General features: G+C 41.6%; 4 protein-coding genes and 1 long non-coding RNA gene across 6 annotated transcripts in view; 3 read left to right on the top strand and 2 right to left on the bottom strand.

The window, feature by feature from the left end:
* The window catches only part of grin2bb (glutamate receptor, ionotropic, N-methyl D-aspartate 2B, genome duplicate b), a 55,896-nt gene extending 48,626 nt beyond the window's left edge, over window positions 1-7,270 (top strand). The window contains exons 13-15 of the mRNA XM_028405336.1: window positions 604-842; window positions 3,258-4,449; window positions 5,236-7,270. Coding sequence (XP_028261137.1) covers window positions 604-842; window positions 3,258-4,449; window positions 5,236-5,636 — 1,832 coding nt within the window. The 3' untranslated portion in view covers window positions 5,637-7,270. The remainder of the gene's footprint in view (window positions 1-603; window positions 843-3,257; window positions 4,450-5,235) is intronic.
* LOC114436042 (uncharacterized) lies at window positions 792-3,839 on the bottom strand. Of its 2 annotated transcripts, none has more exons than XR_003670670.1 (3): window positions 3,639-3,839; window positions 3,319-3,535; window positions 792-2,607 (listed from the first exon to the last, which is right to left on the bottom strand). It is a non-coding gene; the product is annotated as an uncharacterized LOC114436042 (long non-coding RNA). The 2 variants fall into 2 exon arrangements; XR_003670671.1 differs by having other exon boundaries at window positions 792-2,601.
* Window positions 7,271-16,288: 9,018 nt separating the features above from the next.
* On the top strand, window positions 16,289-18,625 carry nfam1 (NFAT activating protein with ITAM motif 1). Its single transcript, XM_028405889.1, has 6 exons — window positions 16,289-16,585; window positions 16,792-17,055; window positions 17,350-17,462; window positions 17,901-18,026; window positions 18,131-18,241; window positions 18,320-18,625. The coding sequence occupies exons 1-6, from the start codon at window positions 16,492-16,494 to the stop codon at window positions 18,380-18,382; spliced, it is 771 nt and encodes a 256-aa protein (XP_028261690.1). The 5' UTR covers window positions 16,289-16,491; the 3' UTR covers window positions 18,383-18,625.
* Window positions 18,626-18,963: 338 nt separating this feature from the next.
* Window positions 18,964-22,903, top strand: f8a (coagulation factor VIII associated). Its single transcript, XM_028405822.1, has 12 exons — window positions 18,964-19,061; window positions 19,529-19,575; window positions 19,668-19,740; window positions 20,082-20,241; window positions 20,428-20,496; window positions 20,615-20,735; window positions 20,834-20,926; window positions 21,119-21,183; window positions 21,536-21,617; window positions 21,755-21,801; window positions 22,174-22,229; window positions 22,333-22,903. Exons 1-12 carry the CDS (start codon window positions 19,003-19,005, stop codon window positions 22,412-22,414), a joined length of 954 nt encoding a protein of 317 aa, XP_028261623.1. The 5' UTR covers window positions 18,964-19,002; the 3' UTR covers window positions 22,415-22,903.
* Window positions 22,719-26,996, bottom strand: LOC114436002 (epithelial membrane protein 1). Its single transcript, XM_028406027.1, has 5 exons — window positions 26,862-26,996; window positions 25,954-26,044; window positions 25,364-25,463; window positions 25,133-25,273; window positions 22,719-24,051 (listed from the first exon to the last, which is right to left on the bottom strand). Exons 2-5 carry the CDS (start codon window positions 26,026-26,028, stop codon window positions 23,891-23,893), a joined length of 477 nt encoding a protein of 158 aa, XP_028261828.1. The 5' UTR covers window positions 26,029-26,044; window positions 26,862-26,996; the 3' UTR covers window positions 22,719-23,890.
* Window positions 26,997-27,867: the final 871 nt, after the last annotated feature.

The following is a 27,867-nucleotide window of genomic DNA, read 5'->3' as shown; positions in this document are numbered from 1 at the left end:
ATACTCTCTTGTCTCTCTGAGTTCCATTGAGATAAGAAAGTGAAAACTAGTTAATAGCTATCTGGCACATACACACACACATACTCATGTGCACAAACGTCCATACGCAAACAGTGTTATGTAAGCAGAGGGAAACTATATACCCCTTGATCTCACACAGACACCAATGGTGTAGATCAAACAAATCTCTCTGGACGTGTCCTTCCCCTTTAGCAGTCCCCCCCAGAGATTTGGAACTGGAGGGGACGCATTTTGGAGTGGAAATGTTCGTCACATGACACAGCACACTTCCTCTCTGAGGACTGTCAAGTCCCAGCAGGCGGTTTTTTCATTCAACAAGGAAGGGATAGCCTTGCATAAGCAATCCTTAATGAGGAAGTTCCTCTGAGCAGTGTTCAGTCAAAATAATTCAACATGACATTTGTTGCACGTACATGAGACCTGAGCTGTTTTTGGCATCAACACCCCATCTAAAAAAAAAAGCTCCCTCTCTTTGTGCACTCACACTTTCATGTCCAGGCACCTAAGGGCAACTCCATGTGAGTGTGCGGGTCACACCTTACCAACACACACATACAGTAACATGTGTGTTTGTGTCTCCAGGTGAGATGGAGGAATTAGAGGCCCTCTGGTTGACGGGTATCTGCCACAATGAGAAGAATGAGGTGATGAGCAGTCAGCTGGACGTGGACAACATGGCGGGGGTCTTCTACATGCTCGGAGCTGCCATGGTTCTGTCACTCATCACCTTCATCTGTGAACATTTATTCTACTGGCAGCTGCGCTTCTGCTTCATGGGCGTGTGCTCTGGGAAGCCCGGGCTCACCTTCTCCATTAGCAGAGTGAGTGTGCTCATGTGTTATTTTAGGTCTGACCTTTGTCCTCTTGACAGAAAGATCACAGGAGGGGCTGGTTTAAAACCACTGGCTGCAGTTGAGGTCTATCGAGTCAGTCAGGGGGATGTGATGACTCACCTGAGATACCTGTGGTGCTTTTAGCCCAGGCAGTTTAACAACAAAACACAAGTCAAAGGTATTATTTGCTATACAAAGATTATTCACCTCATTTCACAGAGCAGATTGTTTAATATTTAAATTTAATTCCCTGCTTGGTGAAGCCACATATAATAACAAATGTGAATTTACTAGTTGCAAAAAACAGAGCCTATAGGTGAATAAAAGAGAATAATTAGTTTTAAGGTTTAGGAGATGAAGAATTTGGGTTCTGCTTAAATATTTTGCTGTGTTTTGTATTTATTATTAAAACACAAACATACTTGTTAACCCTCAAAATTCAAAATATGCACATGAGCTCCTGCCTTTTTTAAAGTATACATCAAATTTAGGGACTGACGATATATTTGCAGGTCCTTGAATGCATCAGATTTAAGTAACTGCAGCATTTAGATTTCAGCAGCTATCTAACAAAAACTGAGAAATCACAGCAATACAAAGAAGTGTAAATGGTTCAAATAGGCAAACTGTGTAGCTGTTACAGAAGAAAGGGTGAAAAGACAGCCGTCACAGGTTGAGCTCCATAATCATTAAAATGTGAACTCTAAGACACTCTGAAGTTTTACAAATGAAAAGGAGCTTGAGTGCAGTCCAAGCCCTGTTTAGTTCATCACCATGTAAATTGGCTCCATATAAATAATAATTTGAGCTGTAATTCATTTGCATAATGTTACCTTTTAAGAAGCAGGTTGTTGTGGCATGCAAATTGTCTTGAGTTATTATTTGCCAAAGGACACGCGTGTTTATGTGTTTGGTGTTTAAGGTGAAGGCGTTTCTAATTGTAATGTCATTTGCTTTACACCTACTCAGACTTGACCTGAAGGACCTTAAAGAGCAGAAATGACCTTTCTGAAACACAATGAGCAATCCGGCTCAACAACAGTTTTAACATGCTAGATTTAATATTCTAACCCGGTTAGAATTTGATTTTAAGTGCAGCCACTTCTCAGACGAGGTGCTTTAGAGCCAGCGATCTATCACACGTTTCCTTGACTGGGTAAAGACAGCAAGAAATTGATTTAAAATAGTGCAACATTCTGAAAAATGCAGTTCATATACAGAATATAAAAAGTGAACAATGGGCTAATAAGATACAGAGAGAGAAAGAGATCAGTTAGCGGGTGTCATGATAAAGGATGAAAGTGGTAGCAGGACAAAGAGCAGAAAAGAACAGACACAGCGGTGTACCAGTAACCTCTGTTCTATTACCTTTCACAGCAGCCATAGTAGCAATAGATGTAGAGAGATAAAGACAGACAATCCCATTGGAACGGCTGCCGCTCACCAAAGCATCCGGAAACGGAGATAAAACAGACACAAAGAAGAGAATGGAGGCATGAAAGAAAAGAGGGTTGACGATTCACATTCATGAATGCAGCTCAGCAACGAGGAAAGTGACTAAGAGACAGACAGAAACTGTTTCTGACAAGCTGACGCCTTTGAGGAATGTTGGCCCATACGCCGGCTGGTGGGTAGTGTGTCCTCGACCTTTCAGATTTGGCTGTCGCCTCGGCCGCAGATTCCCTCAGCCCTCATTTAACCATGCTTGTTTGACTCCGCTCACAAAAGGCTTCCCTTACATGAAAATCTAGTGCTTACCAAACAACATAAACACACTTTTTTAATAGGTGTAAGTTAATACAGCCTGATGAAACTTTCAAAAAGTGATTAATTTTCTTGTTTTTTTCTGAAGTAAAGCAATTGTGATGTCAAAAGCGAGCTGCGCTGGTGTCAGCTGAATTTAAATGACATTGATTAAACTTATTGATTGGCAGTCAAAACCATGGGCTTACAGCTCCCTGTGTGTTATCAATCAAGGCAGTGATTTGCTCCGTCCCTCGCTCCATGTCTCAGGTGGAGTGCTGAGCATCAGCTGTGAGGGTCCGCACTGTTCCCCAGAGAAAAGTCATTTATGAACTCAGACCCTATCACTGTTTAATAGTGTGTAAACAAGAGGGTGGTCATTGAGAACATGGAAATGCATTAACCTCTCTGCCTCTGCCTGTCTCTGCCTCTCACTCCCCTTTCTCTATCTTTCTGTCTGTCTGGTGTTTAAATCTGTCTCTCCAACATTAAATTCCCTCTGGTTCCTGACTTCTTAACACTGCCACACATTTTTCTCTTTTTGCACTCAAACTTGGGTTCTATACGTTACCACTCTCACTCGTCCTCCTTCCTCCCATGGCCTGTCTCACCCTCTCTTTCTCTCTCCACCTCCCTTTTCTTCTCATTTTCACACTCCAGGGTATCTACAGCTGCATCCATGGGGTACAAATCGAGGAAAACAAGTCAACCATAGACTCACCTTCATCCACCATGAAGAAGAACATGAACAACACCCACTCCAACATCCTGCGGTTGCTCCGCACCGCTAAGGACATGACTGCTGTTCCGGGCATCAATGGCTCTCCACATGCTGCCCTGGAGTACAGCCATAGTGGCCGCGAGTCGGCTATCTATGACATCCAGGAGCACCGGCGCAGCCTGGTAGGCCATCCTGTAGACTGTAAGTCTGCACCACCCTACATGCCAGAGGACAACATGTTCAGTGACTACATCAGCGAGGTGGAGAGAACTTTTGGCAACTTGCCCCTGAAGGACAGCAACCTGTACCAGGACCATTACCTGCACCACCACCCGGCCTCGGCTCTGGGTATGTCCGGCCCCCCGCCTAATAGGCCGCGTAGCTTAGGCAGTGCTAGCTCGTTGGACGGGGGCATGTTCGATTGCGACAGTTTAGGGGGAGGGGTAGCACCGATCTTCACCACCCAGCCCCGCCCCTCCATGACTCACAGGAACACCAGTAAATTTGACCTGATTGCTGGCCACACCCCTTCGGATTCCAACCAGGGTGGGTTCAAGGGAAGCAATGTGTACGGCAGGTTTTCTTTCAAAGGAGGCGCATCCAGCACGGGGCTCATCGGGGGTCATGACAGGTACTGTGGTGGGGGTGGGGGAGGCTCGGGAGGCGATGATGGGAACATTCGCTCTGACGTGTCGGATATCTCCACGCACACTGTCACCTATGGCAACCTGGAGGGAAACAACAAGCGACGTAAGCAGTACAGGGACAGCCTGAAAAAGAGGCCAGCCTCTGCCAAGTGCAGACGGGAGCAGGACGAAATAGAGCTGAGTGGCTTCAGGAGGAGACCCCACCACCACACTGTCCACCACCACTTCCCTCACGGGCCCCTGGCACACCGCACGGTCTCACCTCCCCTGGAGCGGAAGCGGGCAGGAGGAGGGGGTAATTCTTCACCTTACTTATTCCGCAAAGATAAAGAGAATCTGAGGGATTTCTATGCGGACCAGTTCCGCTCCAAGGAGGGCAAGGCCAAGTGGGAGCAAGAGGGTGGAGGTGGAGGAAGCGGTGTAGGCGGTGGTAGCGGTGGTGGTATCTGTAAAAGCTTAGTTCCTGTGGAAGACTTCCTCAAAGGTAAAGGAAAGAAACAGGAGTGTAAAGCTGGGCTTGGTGCAGTGTCAGCTGGGCAACAGGCCCACACCTGCTGGGAGAAGGGGGTTTCAGGAATAGGAGGGGGTGGCATAGCAGGGGGTGACTGGGAGTGTCGTAACTGTCACAGTGTGTGTCACCACAGTGGAGGAGGCAGCACATGCCCAGCTAGCGGGGGGACCAGCAGTCGCCCCAGCTCAGCTACATGTAAACGCTGTGACTCCTGTAAGATACAGCCTAGCAACCTTTACAACATCAGCGAGGATAACAACATGGTGTTCACTGAGCGGCAGAGCAGCATAGGATCCAGCCAAACACAAACTCAGGCTCAGCGCAGGAAGCTAGGGCCGGGTGGGAGGGTGTTACGGAGGCAGCACTCATATGATACATTTGTAGATCTACAGAGGGAGGGGGCAAGCCGTATGGGAGGGGTTGGCGGGGGCATGGGGGGACAGTTTCCCCAGCCCCGGAGCGTGAGCTTGAAAGACAAAGACCGCTTCATGGAAGGCCCCAGCCCTTACGCTCACATGTTTGAGAGGTATGCAGGTGAGAGGGAGTCTCCCATGTTTGCAGGAATAGGCGGGGACAGGACAAAAGGAGGCTCCTCCTTCAGCTTGTTCCGTGGAGGCGAAGGTGGGTTGCATCGGCGGTCAGTGGGGGAGAGAGACCTGAGGGACAGAGATAGAGCTATGATGGGAGGTGGGGGCTGTGGTGGTGGTGGTGGTAGCAGAGGGGCCGGGACTTACTCCTTGTCTAAATCTCTCTACCCAGATAAGGTGAACCAGAACCCCTTCATCCCAACCTTCGGTGATGACCAGTGTCTTTTACACGGTGCCAAACCGTACTACGTCAAAAAGCCACAGACGCAGCAGCAGCAGCAGCAACTTCTCAACAACAGCCGAGGAGGAGGGGACTTCCGCGGCTCCATGGGAGCAACTTCCTATTTGCCCGCGTCTGCCACAGCTGGGGTGATGTCCAATGTAGCCCCCAGGTTCCCCAAAGAGCTGTGTCTGGGCGGGGTGGGAGGGCCCATGGGAAACCACCATGGGGCCAACAAGCTACTGGCTGGGAGCAGGGACACATTAGGTTTGGGGCAGGGACAGAGACCCTTCAATGGTGCCAGTAATGGACACGTTTACGAAAAGCTCTCCAGCATTGAGTCAGATGTGTGAGAGCAAAAATGGAGGAAGAAAGAGAGAGAGAAGATGAAGTGGGTGAAGAAAATGAGGGGCAATGGAAAAAGGAGAAAAGGCACAGGCTGATGACCTCTCTGCATGATGGGAAGGAGGAAACATGATGGTGTGTGTGTGTGTGTTGTTCTCACTCCGATAAATGGAAAGAATTTGGACATTGCACAGAGGCCACTGCCGGCTAAGCTGTGGTGAAGTCCAGCAGGAGACAAGTTTTTAATGAGAAGAGAGGATTCTGGTGCTGCTCCGACGCTCTCAGAAAGATCTGAGGGAGGGAGGGAGGGAGGGGGAAGTGAAATAAAATCTCCAGTCTCTGCTCTCTTCATATGCTCATTGTCTTTCCCTCCCTCCTGCAGCTCTTCGACACCAAAACAAACATTTTGTTTAGCAACGGAAATACAATCATGAATGAGAAATCAACACTTCTGTTGAAGTAACAGGGTAAACTAATAGTAATTGTATTGATAATGTTGATAATATTATTGAATATTATTCCAGTGTTTAATGATGATTGGTTTGGATTGTTTTTCAATTTTATTTATTTAAATAGTTCATGTTACATATTTGTATGATGTTGATTCTTTCTTAGCTCACCAATATTACAGGAGACTGGTAGACCAGCTGTCAGTACTGATCTGTTTTTCAGGGGGGTGTTCCTGTAATTTGGACTCTTCTTTGCTATCAATTCTTCATGCTTGATTTTTTTTTCTTTCCTTACTTTTGATTGCTGTGAAGTGTATGTGAAAGGCATGACTCGCTGAGTACATCGTCTGTACTTAGAAATTTGCAAGGGTCTTTTTCTTACAGAAGCAACATCATCATACTGATTTGCCATTTTCCTTTCATTTATTATCTGCAGTACCAAATGGGTTTCACTTTTTGAGCTGGATGTGCCTTAAAGGACTAATACTGATTTTCTATTCTGTTTTGGAGGCAGATCCACAAGCCTGAAAATAAAACTCTGATACAAAGGCAGGGTTAAAACTTAACGTCTACATCAATCAATGACCGATAAAAGAAGCAGATTACAAGGGTTAATCAAACAGCAAGTCAATTTCCTTCAAATCATTTAGCAAGCAGCTCCATAAGATTTATCGCTCCTCACCTCCTCGTAACGAACGACCCAGAAACAGACTGTCCATTAAGTACATGTAAATCACATTTAATGTTTAAGAGGTGCTCTCGTGGTGTTTCAATGGCGCTGACTCAATTGGCCGTGACAGTTTTGCTGTTCAGGACAGGGACATAATGGACGCTCAGAGACACACACAGAGAGAGAGAGGGGAGTCTGCTGCTCTGATGAGCTGTAAATGTTTTCATGATTACTGTTTCAAGCCCTGCCCTCTGTATTAGATGGTCACATCTGAGTGATGATCGGAGGATCATAAATTTAAACATTCATACAAACATTTATTGAGTGGTAACGTGAAGGAATAGTCAGATAATCATGTTTCGGTGAGTTGGATGAGAACACTGAACGTACGTCAATGTCTGTATGATAAATGTGAAGAGATTTGATCCATTTATCTTGACTGATGGTAATGTTTCTGTTCTTTACGTGCTGCTCTGCACTCTTTTAAGATAAGATAAGATAAGAGAAAATAAAACTTCATTAATCCCGGAAGAAATTCTTTTTTTTAAGACCACGAACAGAGCAGAGAAAGTAGAGTTTTCACTCGACAGTCACCCACAGCTTTCATGATGAATGAGCCTAAAATCCAGATATGTTAACATTTTAACACTTTTATCAACTATTTCAGCATTCTTCTTGCATTATGAGGCATAAGCTGCAAGGTGTAATCCACCACTGTGACAGCACCTAGTCAGAAGATCATAGCCACGAGTACTAGTAAACTCCAGCACAGGATAACTTAGCTTAGCATAGCAACAAACTAGAAGGAGGTGGAAACAGCTCTCCAAGCTCTGTCAGGCGATAACATTATCCACTTAATTTCTTGTCTAAGGGTTAATATTATTATTGTTTATTTGCTTAAATTGAAGTGTGATTTTGTAGTAACCACCAAACCACAACTTTTTACACCCTCACCAAAATTCAATACAGTGTAGTTTTAGTTGTGGGCTGTAGCAAGTTTGCCATTACAAGATTTAGTTTAGAATGAACAGAAAAAGAAAGATTGTTGGAAGATTTAAAGTGTAAGAAGACTTTATTACCTTTAGGCAGAGTCAGGCCAACTACAGTATTCAACCCCTCTTTCAAGTCTTTAAGCTAACCTTAGCTAGTTGGTTGTAACTTCAGTTAACACATAGACATAACAGATTTGCTCTTCTCATCCAACTCTCAGCAAGAGCGGGAGCTTCCCAGAACGCTGACCTGTTCCTTTAAGAGTTACCGTCTCAGAGGGGACCTGGTTATACATTAAACCTCCCCTTCAGTGCACTTGGCCGTCATTTCTCCCACTCATGACTGCACTAATTCAGAACATAAAAACATTTCCATTATGCACAGAAGCTTTGATTATGATTTGATTTGATGATGGTCTGCTGGAGGAAGCAGGCCATCATCTGCTTCACATGGTGAGATTTTGATGAATGAAAACATTTTACCCTCAAGTCTATGGTCCTGTGTGGATTGTGTCAATATTTTTTTAAGAAAAAATAAATAGAAAGTGTCCTAAAAGCAGGACGGAGGGACCCGCTGCAGGCGTTTTGTCTGCTCTAAAATCCACAACATCAACAGGTAAACTAACGCATTATAAAGATGACGCTTCAAGCTCACTCTTTTTAAACTATCTGCCATTTTTAGTCACTTAAACTCCACTTTTTGCCAAACCAAATTGTAATATCAAAGCACAATGTGACTGAGGATTAGCTTATTGTACATCTCAGTGAAAACCTTAGAAGATTTTCCTTCTCTTGGTTGACAAGTCAGTATGTATGATACTAGGGGGTCTCCAGTGTTTGTAAGGACTTGCATGTATACACCTTTCTTTATTTCTGTTTTTCAATCTTAACTTTTAGCCCAAAAAATATGTGTGTTTTTGAACAATATTTGGAATTTTATCACTTTCACTGGTACAGATGATCCATGTAGTACTGTAGGTGAGTGTGTGTGTGTGTGTGTGTGTGTGTGTGTGTGTGTGTGTGTGTGTGTGTGTGTTTGCTTGTTTGTGTCAGAGAGGACACCGATCTGGGAGTCTACATTTTGGTTTTACTCAGATAAATATGCCTGAACTGATGAAGGCGTTCACTAGAATAGAGAGCTGTTTTATAGTTTCTACAGAGACGGTGGTGTAGATGCTTTTCAACAAGGCTGAAGTCTTATTTTACACATTCGTTGTCACTGAAGCCTTTTCTTCATTCTAACTACTTTCTCCAATTTTTTCTCTCTCTTTGAATAGATCTCATTATTTCTGTTATTGTATGTGCCTGAATACATACGCTTGATTACCTCTGTGTGTGCTCATGTGGAAGAGAGACAGAGTGCGTGTGTGGGATAACTGTTTATTGTACATGTACTATAGAACTGTATACTGAATACTTTACCTCACGCTCATGGACTTTTGATAAAAAAAACTGTACAAAGCTGGCAGAGGATACATCTATTTGGTATAAATCTTTGATTCGTAGGGCCCCCTCGTAAAAATTGCTTTTGTAATGACTTCAGGCCAGGATATGTGCAATCGTTTACTATTATACAGATACTGCACACACTTGATTTCCGTTTTGATTTGGTCAAAGACCAGCTGAGAAGGTAATTTTTTTTCTCAAAGGGGAAATTGTAAAGCACCATTATAGATTAGTACCCAGAAAGCACAATAGATTATCTATTGTATTTTTACAGAGGTAGTCTCTTTTCTTTTTCTTTTTTTTTCTTCTTTTCGGCTAAATCTTCTGTTTTTTGTGGTTTGCTGCAGAAGATGGAACGACTCTGAACATCCCTGAGCTGTACAGATTGTGAAAAATGTACATAGGACAAAAATCTAGTTCACCCTTGCATTTTTTGTATGAAGAGAAATTACTTGTGTGAAGAGAGTACTTTCAAATTTGATTGAATATTTAGTAATATTGAAAAATGAGATTAAACACAGTCAATGTGAAAATAAGTGCTGAGAAATATTATTCTTCTGTCTCTTTGGAATAAAAGTGTTGAGTATTAATAAAAAATAACAAATCTGAACAGCTTGGTCTTCTTATTCATGTCCATGGCTTGGCATCAAGACATCTTTCATGTTCTTTTTTAATATCACTATGTCTCATATAGGTCATCAGTGGTAGGTAATATCATTCTCTAATGCAGCATTTTGTTTGCTCTTCTCTGTCCTTTAATAAGCAGGACTCTCATTACGTGAGATGTTTCTCCTCCATGTTGGACAAGTGTTTTTAAAGGCTGAAGAGGCATGAGTGTGACAGAGAAGAAGAAAATAATGAGAGATGTATTGAGGGAGAGAAGTGATGCAAAATGAACTGAGCAGCAAGAGATCAAAGCCCCCAAAACCTCCCTGTACTCCCCCTCACTCACTCCTCAGACTCTTAAAGCCTTGTCCAGCAACAGGAGTTATTTAAAGAAACCAGCCGATTTCAAAATGTACCGATGCTTCGCTCACAGATTCGATGGAAGAATTTTGAACATCTGCAGTCCTGGATGCTGACACATCATGGTGAGGCAGGACAAAAATAATCTTGTAATCAGTTATCTGTCCTGCTTCTGAAAAAATAACCAAAAAAAAATCTTCCATTTATTCTGTTTAATTGTTCAGCCTCTACACCAGCCCAACAACCTCAGGATGCGTTGCAACACATGTAACTACTTCTTGACAATTAACTGTTACCTAGCAACTGGCTCTTTTTCCAGAGATGGGGGGAGGGAGGAAGGGTGTAGAAAGAGAGACGGGGAGATTTATACAGTATTCCCACAGCATCTTAACTGGATTGCATACAACAATGCATTGACAATACAGTACCAAAATGGAAAGTACAGCCTGAGCTTAACGCCCACACATCGCAGCAGAGAGAGGAGAGAGAAAAATGGAAGAAGGGGGAGAAGTGAGAGGAGAAGGATGAGGGGTGTGGTGGTTTGATGTACAGATTACACTATGGAGAGATGAAGGGGAATCAGCAGAGGTACAAAAGAAGAATTATGGTGCCGCTGCAGGTTGAAATGAGAGGAGAAGTGACGAAGAGGAGAGACGTGCCACCCTGCAGTATGTGTGTGGTGAGGATGACAAGTTGTAGAAGAAGAGCGCAGGAAACTGGTTGCTGTAGAAACACTTGGCAAAGTTTTAATGAAGGCATAAAGTTCGATGTCTGTGCCCACAACACACACACACAGGATCACCATACGCAAACAAACAGTATAATTATGTTAGTAGATAATAGGCACCCCCTGCTGGGCCCACAAGGACCGTTCCTGACATGAGCTGAGCAAAAAAACAGAAGATCAAGCCTCCACGAATCAGTGTAATGTCACGTCTGATTACAGCCGCAGACGAGCACTGACACCCTGTGGCAAAAACATGCCATCCTCTACTAATACCTGCACCGCAACCTTTACATGTTTACACAACATTCGCTTTTTTTGTTTTTTTTTACACTGAGAAGCTAAATAGTGCTACATGATTAATCTGTCTTCCAGGTTGTTATGATTAGCTTTAATCTCAATGCAAATATTTAAAACATTTTCAAAACCGTCCCCTTTATAGTGTTTTGGAAGAAACAGGAAGTATAATGTTGCCATGGATACAGCAAGTTACATCAGGAGCGTGATCTGAGCTGTTACTAATGCAATGAAAAGTATCACTGTATTAATTTACTAATCAATGGAAAACAGACCATTCACACCATGTTCTAATTGACTGTCTTCTTTATTTAGAGACGTATGAGGTTAGTGCTGGTCAGTCCTCAGCTCTGCTGCCCTTTGGTACTGATATTTGTAATATTTGTATTTGATATTTGTAATATGTAAACACTTGTTGTTGTTACAAGGCAGTGTAAGGTTATTATTATTGTGAAATTGTTTCTATAATTATAAAGTTACTAAGAGGTACTTTTAGCAGCTCAAGTGAAACATGAATGTCATGACATAACGCTGGTTATAAAAGACTTTATTAAGGCAGAATAGATACAAAAGCGTCTTTCTTGACCTCACAGCAGAAGCCGAGTATTCTTTTTTTTTTACAAAAAGGAACTTTATACACTTCATAAAAGGATTTCATTCATTATATTATATTTGCCAAAACCCACAAAGCTACAATCGTTTTTTTCTTTCTCCTCACTCTCTATCTGTCACCCTGAACCAGCTTCACCCCTCCCTTCTTCAACACTCTGACCCGTCTCCTCCTCACCACCCGGCTGCCCCTCGGCACACTCGCCCTCACAGCAGTCCTCGGGGTGTAACGGGCCAAACTCGCCATCTCCCCTCTCAGGCCGTGTGCCCTGCTGCCTCCCGCCTCCTCCCCACCATCCTTCCCCCGGTAGCCGTGGCGACGGAGGAACGGTTCCAGCGTTGCTAGGCGATGAGAGAGCTCTGTGATGCGGCGGTGCAGCAGGGAGACTTCTCTGAAGAGGTCGTTTACGGACTCGGACAGAGGGCGCACCCTGCAGGAGGAGGAGAGGAGGCTCTGGTTTAGATGCTAAAACTGATTTTCTCCAGACATCTCACATGGTTCAGCTAAAGCCAAATATTACAACAACAATATTATAACAGTATCCAGTTCACCTCACATCTGGAACTCACAGTTGCAGTGTGAGAGCCTTTCATCTCTCACACTGCAACTGTAATGTTGAAAAAAAAGAGAGCAAATCAAAGGAAATGAAAAAAACAAGTTAACGCTGCTCAGACAGGTCAGATCAGATCAATGAAGAGCGTTTCTAACTTGTATTAAAAGTAAAAATAGTAGATGTAAAAATGTAATGCAGTAATGAAATGAAGCTGTTGTGTTTATGTTGTGTGATACCTGGAGTAGTCGGGCAGTAGTGTGCTGGGCTGAGAGTGCAGCAGAGTTTTGATCTCACTGAAGATACGTTTCCCCCAGGCGTCTAACACCCGGGTCACACTGCGCACCGAGGCCACGTTCACACTGTCAGCTGAAAACCAGAACACAGACACGCACATCAGGCTTTGATTTACTGAACAAAATGAATGAATCATGAAAATCAAGCAGCAGATGTTCTAATTATTTAGAGCCTCGAACAGTGTTTCTCATCGTGCTGTGTTTCACTCAGCTGTTCTTTTTCACAGCTTCAAACGCGCCGTGATTTACAGGCCTCGTATCTCCAAAAAAGCTGCAGAGATCAAACAGAGTGGATGATGATTTATACCTCCTTCTCTGTAGTTCCAGTACCCATAATCCAGTTCATTCTCCTCGCCAACTGCGCAGACTCCGGCTGCCATAGCAGCCGCCATCAGCACCATCATCAGAGAACAAGGGGCCATGATGAGCAGACTCTCCAACCTGTGAAAAAATAAGAAGAAGAAGCAGGAATCATCACATCGTATCAGATAAATATAGGACAGAAAGGAGAAGTGATGATCCCCAGACGTCAGGTACACGAGCCAGAAACACTGCAGTACACACTCAGGAGCAGGCAGATGTGGGCCCATCTGCTCCCAGCTGTGCAAAGTCACTCCAGTACTTTCTGCCATTTTATACTTTGCTATTGCCACATTTATGCAACAACTGCTGGATCAGATTGCACCTCTACAGCTGTCATTGAGAGTTTTTACATTAATACTGTTGTCATATGACAACAGGTGACTTCACCTCATAGAACATGTTGACTCTCTCTGAGTCTGTTTAACAAGACCTGAGAAAAAAGGGAATGTACGTGTATGTAGTCGTCACAATGCAACCTTCTTTTTGAAGCAGAGGACCCAGAGGTCCTGCTGTACTGGAGGGAAGCCAGCTTCCTGCTCCCCTCTGCTTACAGGAAGACACCAGATAAACATGTGGAGAGATGTACCTCCACATATACTGCAGCTCTAAACAAATAATCTGTCAAAAACAGGAAAACTGTACTAAAAAAAAAAAGTACTAAAACGGTTTTTGTATACTGAGAACAGACTGATTACAATACAGAACCATGTGTTTTGTCTTTTTGTGTTGCAGTGCTGGTTAAAGGGTGAAAAACAAGAAACGACGTGAAGGCAGGCGACCCAGAACGAAGGACAAGCAAAGGAAAAAACTGAATTGCCTCCATATGACAAAGTCTGTGAATCACACTGGACATCAGTGAACTCATGACTCATTGTTGAGGTATTAAAATTGTTTTCAGGGGACATGAATTTGGAGGCAGATTAAAGGCACAGTGACAAGCAGGCGTGCACAATAACCTGATGCAGCCTGTTTCACATCTGTAAAACACACACAAAGCAGCATGTCTTCACTGAAATGATTCAACTTTATAAACATATCACAGGCTGTTTGTAGGAGGGAAAGGGGCAAATGAGGCGATACTCACGAGTTGAAATGATGATGCTTCAACACTCAGCAGGAAGTCTTTTTCTTCGCCGCTGCAGTTTGAATAGCAGATGTCTCCACTCCTCGTGCTGCTCCACTCTGTCACTGTCACCGTCCTTTCTTCTTCTTCTTCTCTCTCTGGTGCTCTCTGATGCTCTCCCCTCTCTTTCAGCTGTAACAGTGTAATAATTAGTGTGGCAGCAAGTCCAGTGCTGCTCAACCTCTTTATGCAAAGTTTTTATATGTGGAAAGTTAGGAAGCTTTACACACCAACACACGCCCACCTCCTACTCTCTCTCTGTCTCTCTCTCTCTCTCTCTCTCTCTCTCTCTGTTACAATCCAGCTGTTGCCAGATGTGGCACACCAGTTAACCTGTATATGTCTCTCTTTGCCTTCTTTATGGAGCAGGCACGTATGGCAGAAGCTGCAGGATCAGATTCCTCCAGTTTTGCACTGTGGTCTCCTTCAGCCGTGAGTTATGGGTGTTTTTTATTTATCTCCCCCTCATCTGCCCTTTACCCTGCCAGGAAGAGCATTTATGTCAGAATTTATGTCATCCTTTACTTTAATCTTTCCCAGGCAACTACTGAACATTTTATTTTACTGTAATGTATTTGAGTGTTATATAGACTTATATAATGCATCTAAACGTTTGATTAAAAGCAGAGAAAACTTTGAGAAAGTTTTAAAGTTGCAGTGAAAAAATGTCTCCTTCTGGCAGCGAGAGGAATTACAAAAATCTTTCAATACCGCTGCAGCTAGGACATTTACACTTACATGTTTACATTTTTAAAACCAGCAGCAGAGGATTAGGTGCCTCCTCAGATGCAGATAATAATAACTGTAGGTTTTAACTGATTATATTGTATATGCCATTCCCTCTAAAGATTTATTGTGACTTGACATACCATGTCTCTTTTAGCATTTATCATTTTATCATCCGTTCAGTCAGCAACCACCTGCAGCACAATTACAGGTAGTGTTAGTCTTATGCATGGTTATATGTTGAAAAGGACAAAACATTTATTATTATAAGTAAAAGATTCTGCCTATAGAGCCCTGACAGACTTTGGGAGTTCTTCTGCTGCAGCTGACAATGTCAGACCATGCACGCTTTTATTTTAGATACATTTTTATACTTCATACGTTAAACAAATTTCCCCTCAGGTATAAAAAAAGGAATTCTTCTGATATTTCGAAGCTAATATATGAGTAAATAAATCCATCCATCCATTTTGTGAACAGGCTTTGTTTACTCACACGCCAGTTTAGGGTCCTCAGTTAACCTAACATGCACGTCTTTGATGTGTGTGGGGAAGCCAGAGCACCCAGAGGAAACTGGTGCTAACCACTACACCGCTGTGCCGCCCAAGGTAGTCATACACAGTACTTTAATGCTAAATATAATGAGATTAAAATAGGTTGAAACAAAATGTTTCCCACCATGTTTTCTTCCTGCCTTCAAACAGAAAGAGAACACTGTGACTACAGTTCATCATAGTTACAAAATTGTGTTATGCTTTCACTTTAGCTTAATATTTAAAGTTCTCCTCTGTGCTGTGTCTCTTTCAATGTGGAGGTGTCTGTGTTTTTACAATAAGTAAAGGGATTTGTATGCTTTACTCCTCAGGATGGAGGGGAGATAAGAAGTGTCGCAGACGGGAAGGAAAATGGAATGAATTATTCTTTATTGACCGGCATCCAGATGTTATTCCAGCTCTGTCTGTTTTTATTCTGTGGCTAAAGTGAGGTCAGAATTGGCCAGAGAGAAAAATGGTAAAGAAAAAAAACACACAACACAAAAAGTCAGGTGGAAGAGACAGCTGAGGAGGAAGAAAAACAGACAGACAAATGGGGGTTTAGTAACAGTAACCGCTGCACTCTAACATCTGCAGAGAACGTTTCAGCACAGAGAGTTATGGCAGTGAAGAAGTCACACCACCATCCACAGCTGGTTCACATTAACAACAGGCAATTTGTCACCTTTAGCTGAATTCCAGCAACACACACACAGATACACACACAGAGACTCTCTCTCTCTCTTGAGTCTTTCTTTCCCTCTGCCTTTCGAAAACCACATGACAATGTGTACACTCACACTGTTAGTTTGCCAATACTGTCTCACTGTGGAGGAAAGCCAACATTGCACTTTGCTTCCAGATGCTGACGTAACACCATTCTGTGACCAAAAATCCTCCAATACAAACTCCAGTTAGGGACTCGAGGGTCTTCTTGTGTTGTGTAATGTTTTTCGGGTGTTTTTTTCATGCATCAAACGTAGCTGCTGGCCCCTTTAGTGTCCAGAAAACATTTGAGGAAGTAGTTTTGCAAGAACAGGAAACATTGCAGCTTATTCACCACATAGAAACACACACTGAAAAGGACTAAAAACACACCCAACAAACCAGCAAGTCACATCATGGAGTCTCAGCAGATCTGCGGTCTTTTTATCATGTTGACTTGGATATTTGTCATTTTTGTCCCGTCTGTCTGTTCAGGAGAGGATGCACCAAGTAAGCCCTTTGAATTATGTTCCTAATGTACAATCAGCTGCTCAGCTGAGAGAACTTCCTGAACCTTCAATGTAATTGTTAGCAGAAAGTGTGTGTTAGTATCATATTAAATGGAAATAATAACTTCTTATCAGTACATCTGTTGCTCAGTTTAGATTATTGAATGTCTAAAATGTTCTCGTTATTATCATTATGTCCCTTTGCAGAAATAATCCTGGACAACACACTGTTTGTGACATTCAAGGGAGAAGATCTCAACATTAGTGGGACACTGACACAGCCAGTCAACCAAACTGCAGATGTCCTCAAGTGCTCCGGTCCTTCCCACAGGCAGATATTCCACTGTGACATCCCTACAAACAGCTATCCGAACACTACACTGATGCTGCAGCTGAAAAAGCTGAATTTATCAGGAGATTACTACTGCCAGTATAAAACAGCTAAAGTGTACTGGTTTGTTTGGGTCAGAGGTGAGTGAAGAAGGATGGACACAACTGATGCATGCAGAGCAGATTCAGGTCCCTTTTTGTTCCATATTTTCACAATAGAACTAATGAGAAGGAGGATCACTTTGGTGCAGCTCACCATTCTCTTTGTATCATTAACATATAACCGCTCCACACAGACACCAGACTGGGTACATTGTAAATGTCAACAGTTTTATTAAAACACATGCAAAACAGATCAAACTTTTCCCCTCTGTGGATGAGGACCGACTTTAACTTCTCTCTCTCTCTCTGCCTGTGTGTGTGTGTGTGTTTCAGATGAAGGCTACAAGGCGCCTGTTGACCACACAGAATACATAATGGCAATCATCACTGGTGTGCTGCTGTTGTTCAGTGTGGTTGGCTCAGTGTATGTCTTCAGAGGAGATTGGGTAAGATTGCTTAGCAGGAGTTAAGAAACAGCTAGTTGCAATGTATGAGTTTAGCTGTGTGTTACTGTGGCATTTGAGTGACTCTGAGCTCTGATGCCTTTACTGCAAGTAGAAAGTGCAAACAGAAAGTCTAATCCATCGTGTTTCATCAAACAAGGTTTTTGAATTTATCACCATGTGAATTGGGTAATGGTGGATATTTTCCACTTACACACTCCCTGCTAGATGTAATGAAAAATAACATTTAACATTGTCAAGATGACCTTGTGACCCTGTACTACAGGACAAAGTGGATTTAGAAGATGAATTCTGTGTTTTTCATGTGTGACCATCTAAAGCTGTAACTACAGTACAACCCTCTCAGTTCACTCTCACCTTCTTCTGAGAAATAATTATCTGTGATTTACTACTACATTGATTTTTTTTACCATCTTCTAGAAAGAAAAGATTATTAAATGTGCTGAAAGCAGCAAAAATCCAGGGCAGACCAGAAAAGTGAGGAAGGAACAAGAGATGGAGGATAACACGGCTGTGATAGCAGATCAGTCTACGTCCTTCTATGCAGTAAGCGTCCCTTCAACTCACTAGACACGCTGTCATTCTACCATGTAATATTTGCTGTAAATCACATTTGATATTTCTTGAACACTGACATGAAATTCCCTCAGAGTCTAGAGCCTCGGCCGGGTTCCATCTATCATGTGCTGGACCGCTCAGCTGCAAATGGGGAACAGGAACAAAAGAAAGTTAAACACAAGAAAAAGGAGATCAAACAAACGGTTTGTAAACTTTTGTGAAAATAAATGCAGTGTTAAGATGTACCATGTGATTATTCACCTTTCTTTTCTCCTCCACAGGTTGCACAAACCACAGAAAACAAGGATGAAGGTGTATTCGAATGTGTTTATGAGAACTTCTGATTTCTGATTCTGAACTTGTTCCTACAAATTAGTGGCTGAGAAATGTATCTGTTGCTTTGTTGTCATCTGTAGTAGTTATAGAACATTTATTTTGACTCTTTCATTGAGCAAAAGTAACAAAACCACAATGTAAAACTTTGAAATTGTAAGTAGGCTACATTATACAGTAGCCTATATGTTTAGAAGCATTGTCATTCAAATGTAGTCACTTAATAATTATACATTATATTTATTCTTATATATTATTCTACTGGATTATTATCTTAGATTCTTAGAATCTTAGTATCTTAATTCTTAAATTGATCAAAGATAAATTACTCTGTATACACTGTTAAAAAGTTAAATTATATGTATGACCATATGCTGCTTCGTCTATCTTTATGAAATGTGTTTTAATAATATTTAGCCAAAGATCATAGCTTTTAAATAATTGCAAAGCTGTATAATGTTTATTAAAGCAATTTCTGCATTTCCGTGATACCTCCTTATTTGGGTTTTCCCGTTTATGACACGCATCAAGCGCACCAATAAAATCGTGAGGTATGACATTTACGAGCCAATACCAACGCTGCTGTCATTTAGACTTCCGGGTTTGTTTGGGTTTTGTTGTTATCGTTATCATGGCTGCAGAGGGTGATTTTTTGGCGAGATACCGAGCTGTGTCAAATAAACTGAAAAAGTAAGGCTTTTATTTACATTGGACGAAATCGAAAATTGATCATTATCAAGATGATCGTTACGTTACTTTGCTCTGATGCTACAGCGATACGTTACACTGCTAACGCTAATAAGCTAAGCTAGGGTTAATCGCTCAGTTTGCTAGTGTCATTGCTGTCATTGAAATATAAGAATATGCATTATACGTTGGTATAGATATCTCCTGCAGTGTTTAATTCAGATGGTAGTTATAACGATTTACTCCAGGCATGAACAGTAAATGCTAAGTCGCTGGTTTGTTTGATAGCTAACGATAAGCAGCTACTATCTAGAGCTATGAAAACTAGCGAAGTACGAGTTCATTCATATACTTAGCACCGTAACATTATTAGGCTTTGTTAAACGAATGGTACCTAATGTAATTTAGATAAACTTAAACCACGAAACTCCTATGTACTCTGTAGTTAAATGACCGTATGTTTGCTTCAGGCGTTTTCTCCGGAAGCCCAATGTAGCTGAAGCGAGTGAGCAGTTTGGTAAGACACACAGGACACAGTCAAATGTCCATATTAATGCTTCTCAATATGTTTGTTTCACATAACCTGCCTATTATGCCTTGTGCTTTCAGGTCAGTTGGCCAAAGAGCTGAAGCAGCAGGACTGCCTTCAGTATGCTGCCTTCTGTAACCTAGCCATGGCTCGGTGAGGGAACACAATTATAGTGTTCATATACATTACTACTGTTGCTACATCATACAGTTTAGTTTTTCTCAGACTGGCTAAATGGTGATCAAGAACATAATGTTGATTCCTGATTCCTTTCTGGTAGTCAAATATGTTTTCTAACTCTACTCTCTAACTAATAACTAATGTATTTATTTATATTATGGTGGTTTACTCTATACCGTATCTTATTTTTCACTGCTACTGTGTTAATCTTAATCTTAATGGTCCTAACTAGCCCGAGACTATATCAGTTATGCAATCAGAGATGACAATGGTGCAGACGTTGTTGATTCACATCTTTGATTTCTCAACTGCAGGTGTGAGCAGACTCTCTTTAACGCTCCAGGAGAGGCCCTGGCATTAACTGATGCTGCCCGCCTCTTTCTCTCATCTGAGAAGGAGAACAGGGCCCTGCAGGCACCAGGCTTTGACGAGCACCTGCAAGCTGCTCTCAACTGCTACAGTTTTGCCATCAAGGTACGCTATTGTTCCTAGCGTCTGATTACATGTGTTGTGTGTGACATCTGACACAGCACCTGTGGTCTGAAAATATCTTGGAAACAAAGGTGGTAATCTATTCAGTGTGCAGTATGTGAAGAGACGAGAGTGGAGGTAGAGAATATGGATTACATTCCTAAACACTGATGTAAATATGAATTACAGGTGTACATCGAGATGAATCAGCCTGTGATGGCAGCCAGCTTGTGTTTGGAACTTGGCAACGCACTCAAGGTAGAACTTAAGATCAGAGCTTCATCTGTCCCATAAGATACATGACCTTGATTTTGGTTTTTAACATTAATGTAATTCATATGGCTACAAATTTCCACTCCACTGCCTTCGTCAATAGGAGATGAACAGACCAGGAGAGGCCATCGTTCATTATCAGAGAGCTGCCGAGTTACAGACACAGACGCCCATTGAAGCCCTGCTGTCAATGGGAGAAATGGCCACATGTAAAGTTCTTACCCGTGAGTTCAGTCTGTCTATTCAGACCTGATTATCGAGCTGCTACTGTACATTTTCTGTTGCGTACATAACTGTTGTGTGTGTGTGTGTTTTTTTTAAGGTGACTATGATGGTGCTTTATCAGTGTTTACAGAGATGCAGCTAATGTGCCAGGAGAAAGGACTGCAACTACCAGGAACCACCACTCCTGTCGGTGAGACTTAGATGAAAGTTTTATGTAAAGATAACATGTTAACTGGATCCTGTAAAAATATGTTATGAATGGACGCTGCATCGAATATCTCAAAAATGTATTAGTCATTAATAAGTCATTAGTAAGTCATTATGTGTTTGATCTGATAACATGAAAAAATGACTATTTTCTATACACCTTTTCTTGGAAAAGGTGCATTTTTGGACATTGTGGCCAAATGTGAGATATCCAGAGTCCTGCTGCTGATGTTGCTAGAGGTATGTGCAACAATTTTATGAATAAAGACATGGTGGCTAATGTTTTTAGCTAGCTACAGGCATTTTTGGTGTGACTTTGGTGTGATTTATTTTCCACTGCATGTTCATACTATTCTGATCCAAATCTGATCCACACCAGTATTTACTTATTAAATGATGCTTTTAACTATAAATAATATTAATATTAGACTGAATTGATTGAATAAATTTATTGTATTTGTTTACACAATGCAGCAAGATGCATCAAAAAGCAGAAGAGCTCAAAGAAAAACAAGTAAAGCTCTAGCAGGCTGTTTGTATAGAAAATATGTTGAAGTGTTTTGAACACCAACCTTGGTGTTTTTCTGTGCAGCCTCCACCTCAGAAATTGTTACCAGAACATGCACAGACACTGGAGAGATATGCATGGGAGTCCTTTGATCCTCACAGCCAAGGTAAAAGTTTAATTAATTTAGAGCAAAGTATGTGAATTGTATCTCTCTTCTTGTTGGGAATTCAAAGAATGTGTCGTACATGTTGTGAGTAACACATATTTGAAGTGTGTAAGCACAGATCTTGTCCTCTCCTTCAGTGACCTTCCTGCCTGAGAATGTTTTCCTCCTTCTGCAGTCAGTGGTGGTGAGTTTCATCATCCAAACACACTTCAGTTCACAGGATTTCCTGATACTTCCTGCTTCCTACAGGGAAAAATTATGGTCTCCATGGCCTTCACATGACAATGATGAATGTGGTGGACTCTCCTTAGGGGGTTCTTTTCTAGTTGCAGTATTGGCAGTGGTGTAAAGTTTTCTTCTCTCAGTACAATGTGCTTAATAAATATTGTAATCATTTACATAACTTTCTAAATAATATATTTTCATTCTTGACAAGAAGGCTTTATCCCTACGATGAAAGAATAAAGTTCAACAACAGATCAGGGAGGCCTTGACAGGGTCGTCTGAATCTGCAGTTAGGTTTTTATTAGTTTGTAACAGCGAATGTGTTTTGCAGATGGCGTGTCAGGAGAAAGACACAGAGTCCCTCAAGTCTCTTCAGACTGAACTATGGTGATTATCCAAAAATCTTAATTTCCATCATTAAATGACGATCATGTCTATGTATTTTTAATTTTCCACATTGATCATGTTTGCATATATTTCCTCTTTTTAGGCCGTTTCTGACTGCTGAGCAGAATCATCTTCTCCACCTGGTGGTGCAGGAGCGCATAACACCGTCTGGTCAAGGCATTTAGTGCAGCCCAGATTTTACTCACTTCCTCTGGGAACGACGCTTTATATAATGGAACATTCCTGTTTCTGACTGGGTCTGTTGTAAGACCTGTAGAAGGGTTGTTTTCAAAACTTCAGTGTTGTAACTTTCATTCAAAGAATTGTGCAAAATATACAAAAAAAAATCTAAAATAATCCAGCAGATTTTGTGCTAATGGCCTTTAGTTACTGTGATGTGTTTCTTAATTTAATTTCTTTTGTGTTCTTCTTCAACTAAAGGCTACACGTCATGTGTATTTATGCTGTATGATAGATAAAACACACGTCTTGTGTTATAATTTGTTTTATTAATAAATGTCATGGCTTAAATCCCAATGTAATTACAAACAAAACCTTCTATTGCATAGTTCTGTGATATGGTGACATGAAACACTATCGTCCTCCATCCCTGGTTCACTTTATGTTCACTTGTACAAATGCATGTACTTTCCTTATGATAGCAGCCAACTACAGACAAAAACAAACGGTTAAAAAAACAGTCATACAAAATGCTACAAAAATATAATGATTACAATGTACAGAGATTAAAAAGGATACACTATACTTCAGTTGTAAAATAAGGCTAAAGGATTAAAAACTACTTGTAGTGTGAAGGCTTGCTCCTCAAATACAGATATGTTTTCACTACTCGGCTCTGGAAACCTGCAGTAGTAACTGTTGGCCTCACAACAGGACTACACTGAATGACAATAACAAAAGGGGGTTTTCACTGAGGTAAACACTCCTTACAACCTAACTTTAGATTCTTTTAACAACAGTTTAAGACAGTTCACCTCATAATCGCGTCTCAACCCAATATTACAGCTGATATCACCAAACTCAATCAAAACAGTCTTAGTGGATAAACAGCACTGCAGGCCACAGAAATCTGAATATTTAATTTTGGAATAAACTCAAGTCAAATGAAAGATACCACTAATTAGCTTAGCATAAAGATGGACACGTATGAATTCAAGTAAAGACAAAATAAGCAAATATTCTGTCATGTGAGTTTTGGAGCTTCACTAACCAACAGTTGGTTGAAGCTTCATATTTGTCACAGACATAAATGTTGTCATGATTGTCTCCCAGGAAAACAATGAAAAACCTAACCTTACTGCAACTACTACTTTAAAGACGTGGAAATAATGAATGTTTTCTCACTGGCTATACTGCTATGAAGTCATTTTTTTAAGTGTTGTGCACATCTTATCCCGACTCCTCATCCTGTCCCACCTCTGAATAAAATGGTCAATTGCAGCCTTTTATGTCTGCATGTGTTACGTTCAATTTAATATTCAAAACAGAAACAAATGGCTCTTTTTTTTAGCATTTGAACTTTTTCCCTCATGTTCCTAACTGCTGATGGTCTTCAATTTGTCCGACTTTGAAATAAATCCTATTCTTTAATCTCCCTGTTCAGAGGAACACGAGCCCTGAACCTCCTTCTCTCCAGCCTCTCACTCACTCTTCTTCCGAAGGATGAGGTAGGTGATTGCTAAGAGAAAGGTGAAGACGAAAGAGATCCATGCCAGGATATAGGAGTGTCCGTACTGTTTCTCCTTTTCGTTGGCATGAAGCTCGGCTGTGTAGATGGATGCTGCTATCATTATACACAGGCCTGCATGTGAAAAGAGGGAAATATGGTCACAAAGTAAGACGAGGAAGTTAAAACTTGTCAGAAGTACATGAAGTTTTAGAGTCCTGTGCATGCCGAGAAGATCCACAATTAACCATCAGCAGGAGATCTTAAGGCAAACAGGTGTTTCCCTCACTCATCTGTCATGTCCCACCCAAAGTCAGTATAACTACCAGAAATTTGATAGAAGGGGTTCAATTACATTGCAAATGAACAGAAAACATGTTAAATGTCCAGTAATCTTATCCTGGTCTGACACAGTCCAGAAACCACTGTCTCCCAGACTGCTCTTCCTGCAGGGTTTTCACCATCTGCCCATTATTATCAGTCTTTATACGACCTGCCCCAACAAGACCCGTTCTATCACACGTGAATGAAGACAGCATGTATGGATGATAGAATAAAAACCTGTAACCTAGTTACATGACATGAACAGAGGAAGCAACACTAGCATTAATTTACTGTTACCAAACGACACCTAGTGTTACAGCAGTGCTGTGGTTAAGAACTGCAAGGATTCAGATTTTTAGGGGATTTTTGTGTCCTTCAACCATCTGGAAAAGCTTGGCATTGTGATATTTGCACATATCCAAATATTTGCTGATATAAATCAGTCTGTTATAATGCTAAGTAGTCATGCTTCCACACAGAAGTGTGGGCTTTTCTTTGTAGATTAAGAGTAGACTGTACAAAACACAGTAAAATCTCCCCAATGTGCTATAATCTGGATTGAACATGTTAAAAAAAACCTTCATTTTAAATGTCTAGAAGGATTATGGTGCATGTGTCTCCTTGTTTTGACATCCCCTCACATATTGTATCACCTGTCATTTGTTTGGGATGCAAACATGCTTATGAACTTTGCATCGCCACAGTGAAAGACACACCCTTTCCTTCCCACCCTTTAATTTTCTCTTCATAAATTAGACATAAACAAGCCCTTTATATTATATTCGCTGCCCTCAGTTACTCAAACATTTAACACACATCCTCCACAGAAACAATCATATAAATCAATAATTCTTATAGCAGCAGGTCAGATGTTTGACTCAGGGTTACTTACAGGCAATTAGCTGTAAAATGCCGGTGAAGGTGAACCTCTGGCCTTTGGGCAGGGTGAACAGCTGAGCCACAAACACAAACAAGGCCAGGATGGTAAAAACACAGGCCAGCACTGCAGTGGCCTGCACCGCCTGCAGGTAGTCTACAACAAAACAGGCAGAGTGAAGGCTTAGTGACAATGAACGTGCTTCAAAAAGTTTCATACAGTAAAAGTGAAAAATAAAAGTTTTACCCTCTGGGTAGTTTCTCAGGTTGGTGAAATGCCAGACAGAGTTTGCCCACTCCCACCTTCCCCACAGGTCAGTTGACACTGTATCTGTGACCCACCAGGCCTGAAGACACATTAAGATGCAGGTGAAGTCATACAGCTTTATGTGTATATGCAGGTATCAGTGTGGGCAGCTTTTGTATTATTCTGTAAGCATTTGTCTGTGTAGGTCTGTGGATTTGCAGAAACATATTTAGAGAAGATTGAAGCAAGGCGTCTGGACTTGTAGAGTTTTCTAGAAGACGTTTCGCTGCTCATCCAAGCAGCTTCATCAGTTCTGAACCAGACGCCTTGCTTCAATCTTCTCTACGTATGATGACCTGGATGACTGAGAATCTTCATCAACAGAAACATATTCTGACACCAAACTCCTGGGTATTTGAGTATGCCTGGCCGAGCTACTGTCTGTCACTGCAGCTTGAGGTGCAGTATAAAACAATGAGTAGGAGCCTGTTGTTGGCAAGGATTCATATAGAACAAAATACACCCTTCAGTTCTTCCTCTGGGTTGAGCCGGTTGTTAAAGGAGAAAACAAAAGAAAATGATCCTCTTACATTATCAATTGTGGCCACCAGAAGCAGGATGACAGTGGTAATGTGCAGAACGACGATTCCAGCCAGCATCAACATTGTGGCCTTGTAAAAGCTGATAACAGGGAGAATGAGGAAGGATACACACTATTATTTATTTTCCACGCACAGACTTATGTAACACAGGCTTGTACAGCAGAGAGTATCAAATCACACACACACACAGAGAGAGAGAGAGAGAGAGAGAGAGAGTCCCAAATAGTGTCTCAAAGAGAAAGGAAAGAATAGTGATAGAAAGCCGCTGCATACAAGCCCAAACACGCCCAACAGGTCTCAGGGACACATTTCTGAAAAAGGCACACTTGGTGTCAGACATCACAGCTCCCTGCTCACACATAATAAATTATTTTTCCACGTCAAATGCTTCACTAGTAAACTCATCATTTTTAAAAAAAGACCCATTTTATGGTTTAACATCCATTTTAGCGCCTGTTAAACCCTCATCCGTTTTCTTAACGACTCTCTTTTCACTGCCTTCGACTGTTTCCGTCGACAAGAAAGGCGCATTTGTTTAGTCGGTGTTAGGGCATTCCCTAATGGGTGCTGCTCCGTTACACACACAGGCCTCTCACTATAGTCAACAACTTTAAAAAGAGCGCGAGTACGACGACAGAAAACAACAATAAGTTCACTTCTAACTTTAATATCTAAATAAAAACACTGTTGGATGTTTATCAGTGTTTATCTTTACAAATGTCCAGGCGCGCCTCCTTTTTACGCTTTTTGCGCTCAGTCATATAAACCCTCAGAGCGCTTCAATACTCTGTTACACTCTCTACAGACAGAAACATCACACACATCATGTGAAAAAATAAACAGTTTCACACAGTATGATCCAGAACACAAAGAGTAACAATATGGATAAACATTACCTGAAAGCGCTTTGACGCACGACGCGGGAAGTTATTTGGGAATGTGAAATACAGTAGACCCACCCAGCTCTGAAATCACAGCACACACATCACTCTGTTTTCCCTCTCCATTCCGTCTCTTTCCCTTGACAAGCCCCACCCATAAACTTTCAAATTTTTTCACTCACTGAAAAGTCAAGAGCCAAACAGCATCAGGTTCCTCCCCTTCAACCCAAACCACAGCGTAAAAACGTCCTTCATCTTCACATGGGCTCATTTTATTTCACACAAGCTGTTTCAGATGTATTTATCTGTTCGTTTATTTTCTAAATAAACTTTTCTGTTCGTAATAATCCAGGGTGTGAACGGTGTGCCCTGTGCTTGTTTTTGGACCACTCTCACAGACTTGCCGCTTCATTATGCACAGCAAAATGACTTCTCCTGAATATGGGACATTAAGAAGCGATTTAGTCGGTGATGCAGTTCATTCTGAGCTGCAGGAGCCTCCTGTTCTGTTCAGCACCAGTTCCACTTTGATGGTAACACATTTTCATGCAAGTGAAATGAAACTTTGGCTCCTGAAGGCAGGAATGGAGAGAGGAATTAAAATACACAAAAAGAAGCTTTGATTGGATTACATGTGCCTTTCAGCAGGTTTTATTTTAATTAACCTAGTCATGATGGTAGTAATGCATGCAGTTCTCTACATGACTCTACAGCAGGACAGGAGTTTCATTTACTGTCACACAACCTTCCTCCCTCAGACATTGTCTGGGTGCAAAGCTCTGTTTACCAAATATAAGCAGCCAGTCTGCATTGTATGACAGTACACACCCAGGAGGTAGTTTTAGTCTGAAACGAGAAGAGAAACAGATTTATAAATAAAGGTTTATAAATTTAACAATCTACTCTGAAGACGCCCTGTGGAAATTAAAGCCACTCAGCTTCTTTATGGGGCTTATAATAAAGCTACATCGTCTGAGCATGTTTTTTTAAAGCTCTTTTATTTGCACATGAAGCTAGAACT

The sequence above is a fragment of the Parambassis ranga genome, chromosome 1 (assembly GCF_900634625.1).
Source record: "Parambassis ranga chromosome 1, fParRan2.1, whole genome shotgun sequence".
Taxonomy (NCBI): domain Eukaryota; kingdom Metazoa; phylum Chordata; class Actinopteri; family Ambassidae; genus Parambassis; species Parambassis ranga.
Note: the sequence above shows the minus strand (reverse complement) of the source record. Positions and strands in the feature narration are given on the sequence as shown.

Coding starts and splice junctions, on each gene's coding strand:
- nfam1 (XM_028405889.1), top strand. CDS start 16,492: ATGGAGTCTCAGCAGATCTGCGGTCTTTTTATCATGTTGACTTGGATA. Junction 18,027..18,130: donor AGTCTACGTCCTTCTATGCA/GTAAGCGTCCCT, acceptor AAATTCCCTCAG/AGTCTAGAGCCTCGGCCGGG. Junction 18,242..18,319: donor AAAAGGAGATCAAACAAACG/GTTTGTAAACTT, acceptor TCTCCTCCACAG/GTTGCACAAACCACAGAAAA.
- f8a (XM_028405822.1), top strand. CDS start 19,003: ATGGCTGCAGAGGGTGATTTTTTGGCGAGATACCGAGCTGTGTCAAAT. Junction 19,062..19,528: donor GTGTCAAATAAACTGAAAAA/GTAAGGCTTTTA, acceptor TGTTTGCTTCAG/GCGTTTTCTCCGGAAGCCCA. Junction 20,736..20,833: donor CACATGTAAAGTTCTTACCC/GTGAGTTCAGTC, acceptor GTTTTTTTTAAG/GTGACTATGATGGTGCTTTA.
- LOC114436002 (XM_028406027.1), bottom strand. CDS start 26,028: ATGTTGATGCTGGCTGGAATCGTCGTTCTGCACATTACCACTGTCATC. Junction 25,274..25,363: donor CCTGAGAAACTACCCAGAGG/GTAAAACTTTTA, acceptor GTTTTGTTGTAG/ACTACCTGCAGGCGGTGCAG. Junction 24,052..25,132: donor CATTTTACAGCTAATTGCCT/GTAAGTAACCCT, acceptor TTTCACATGCAG/GCCTGTGTATAATGATAGCA.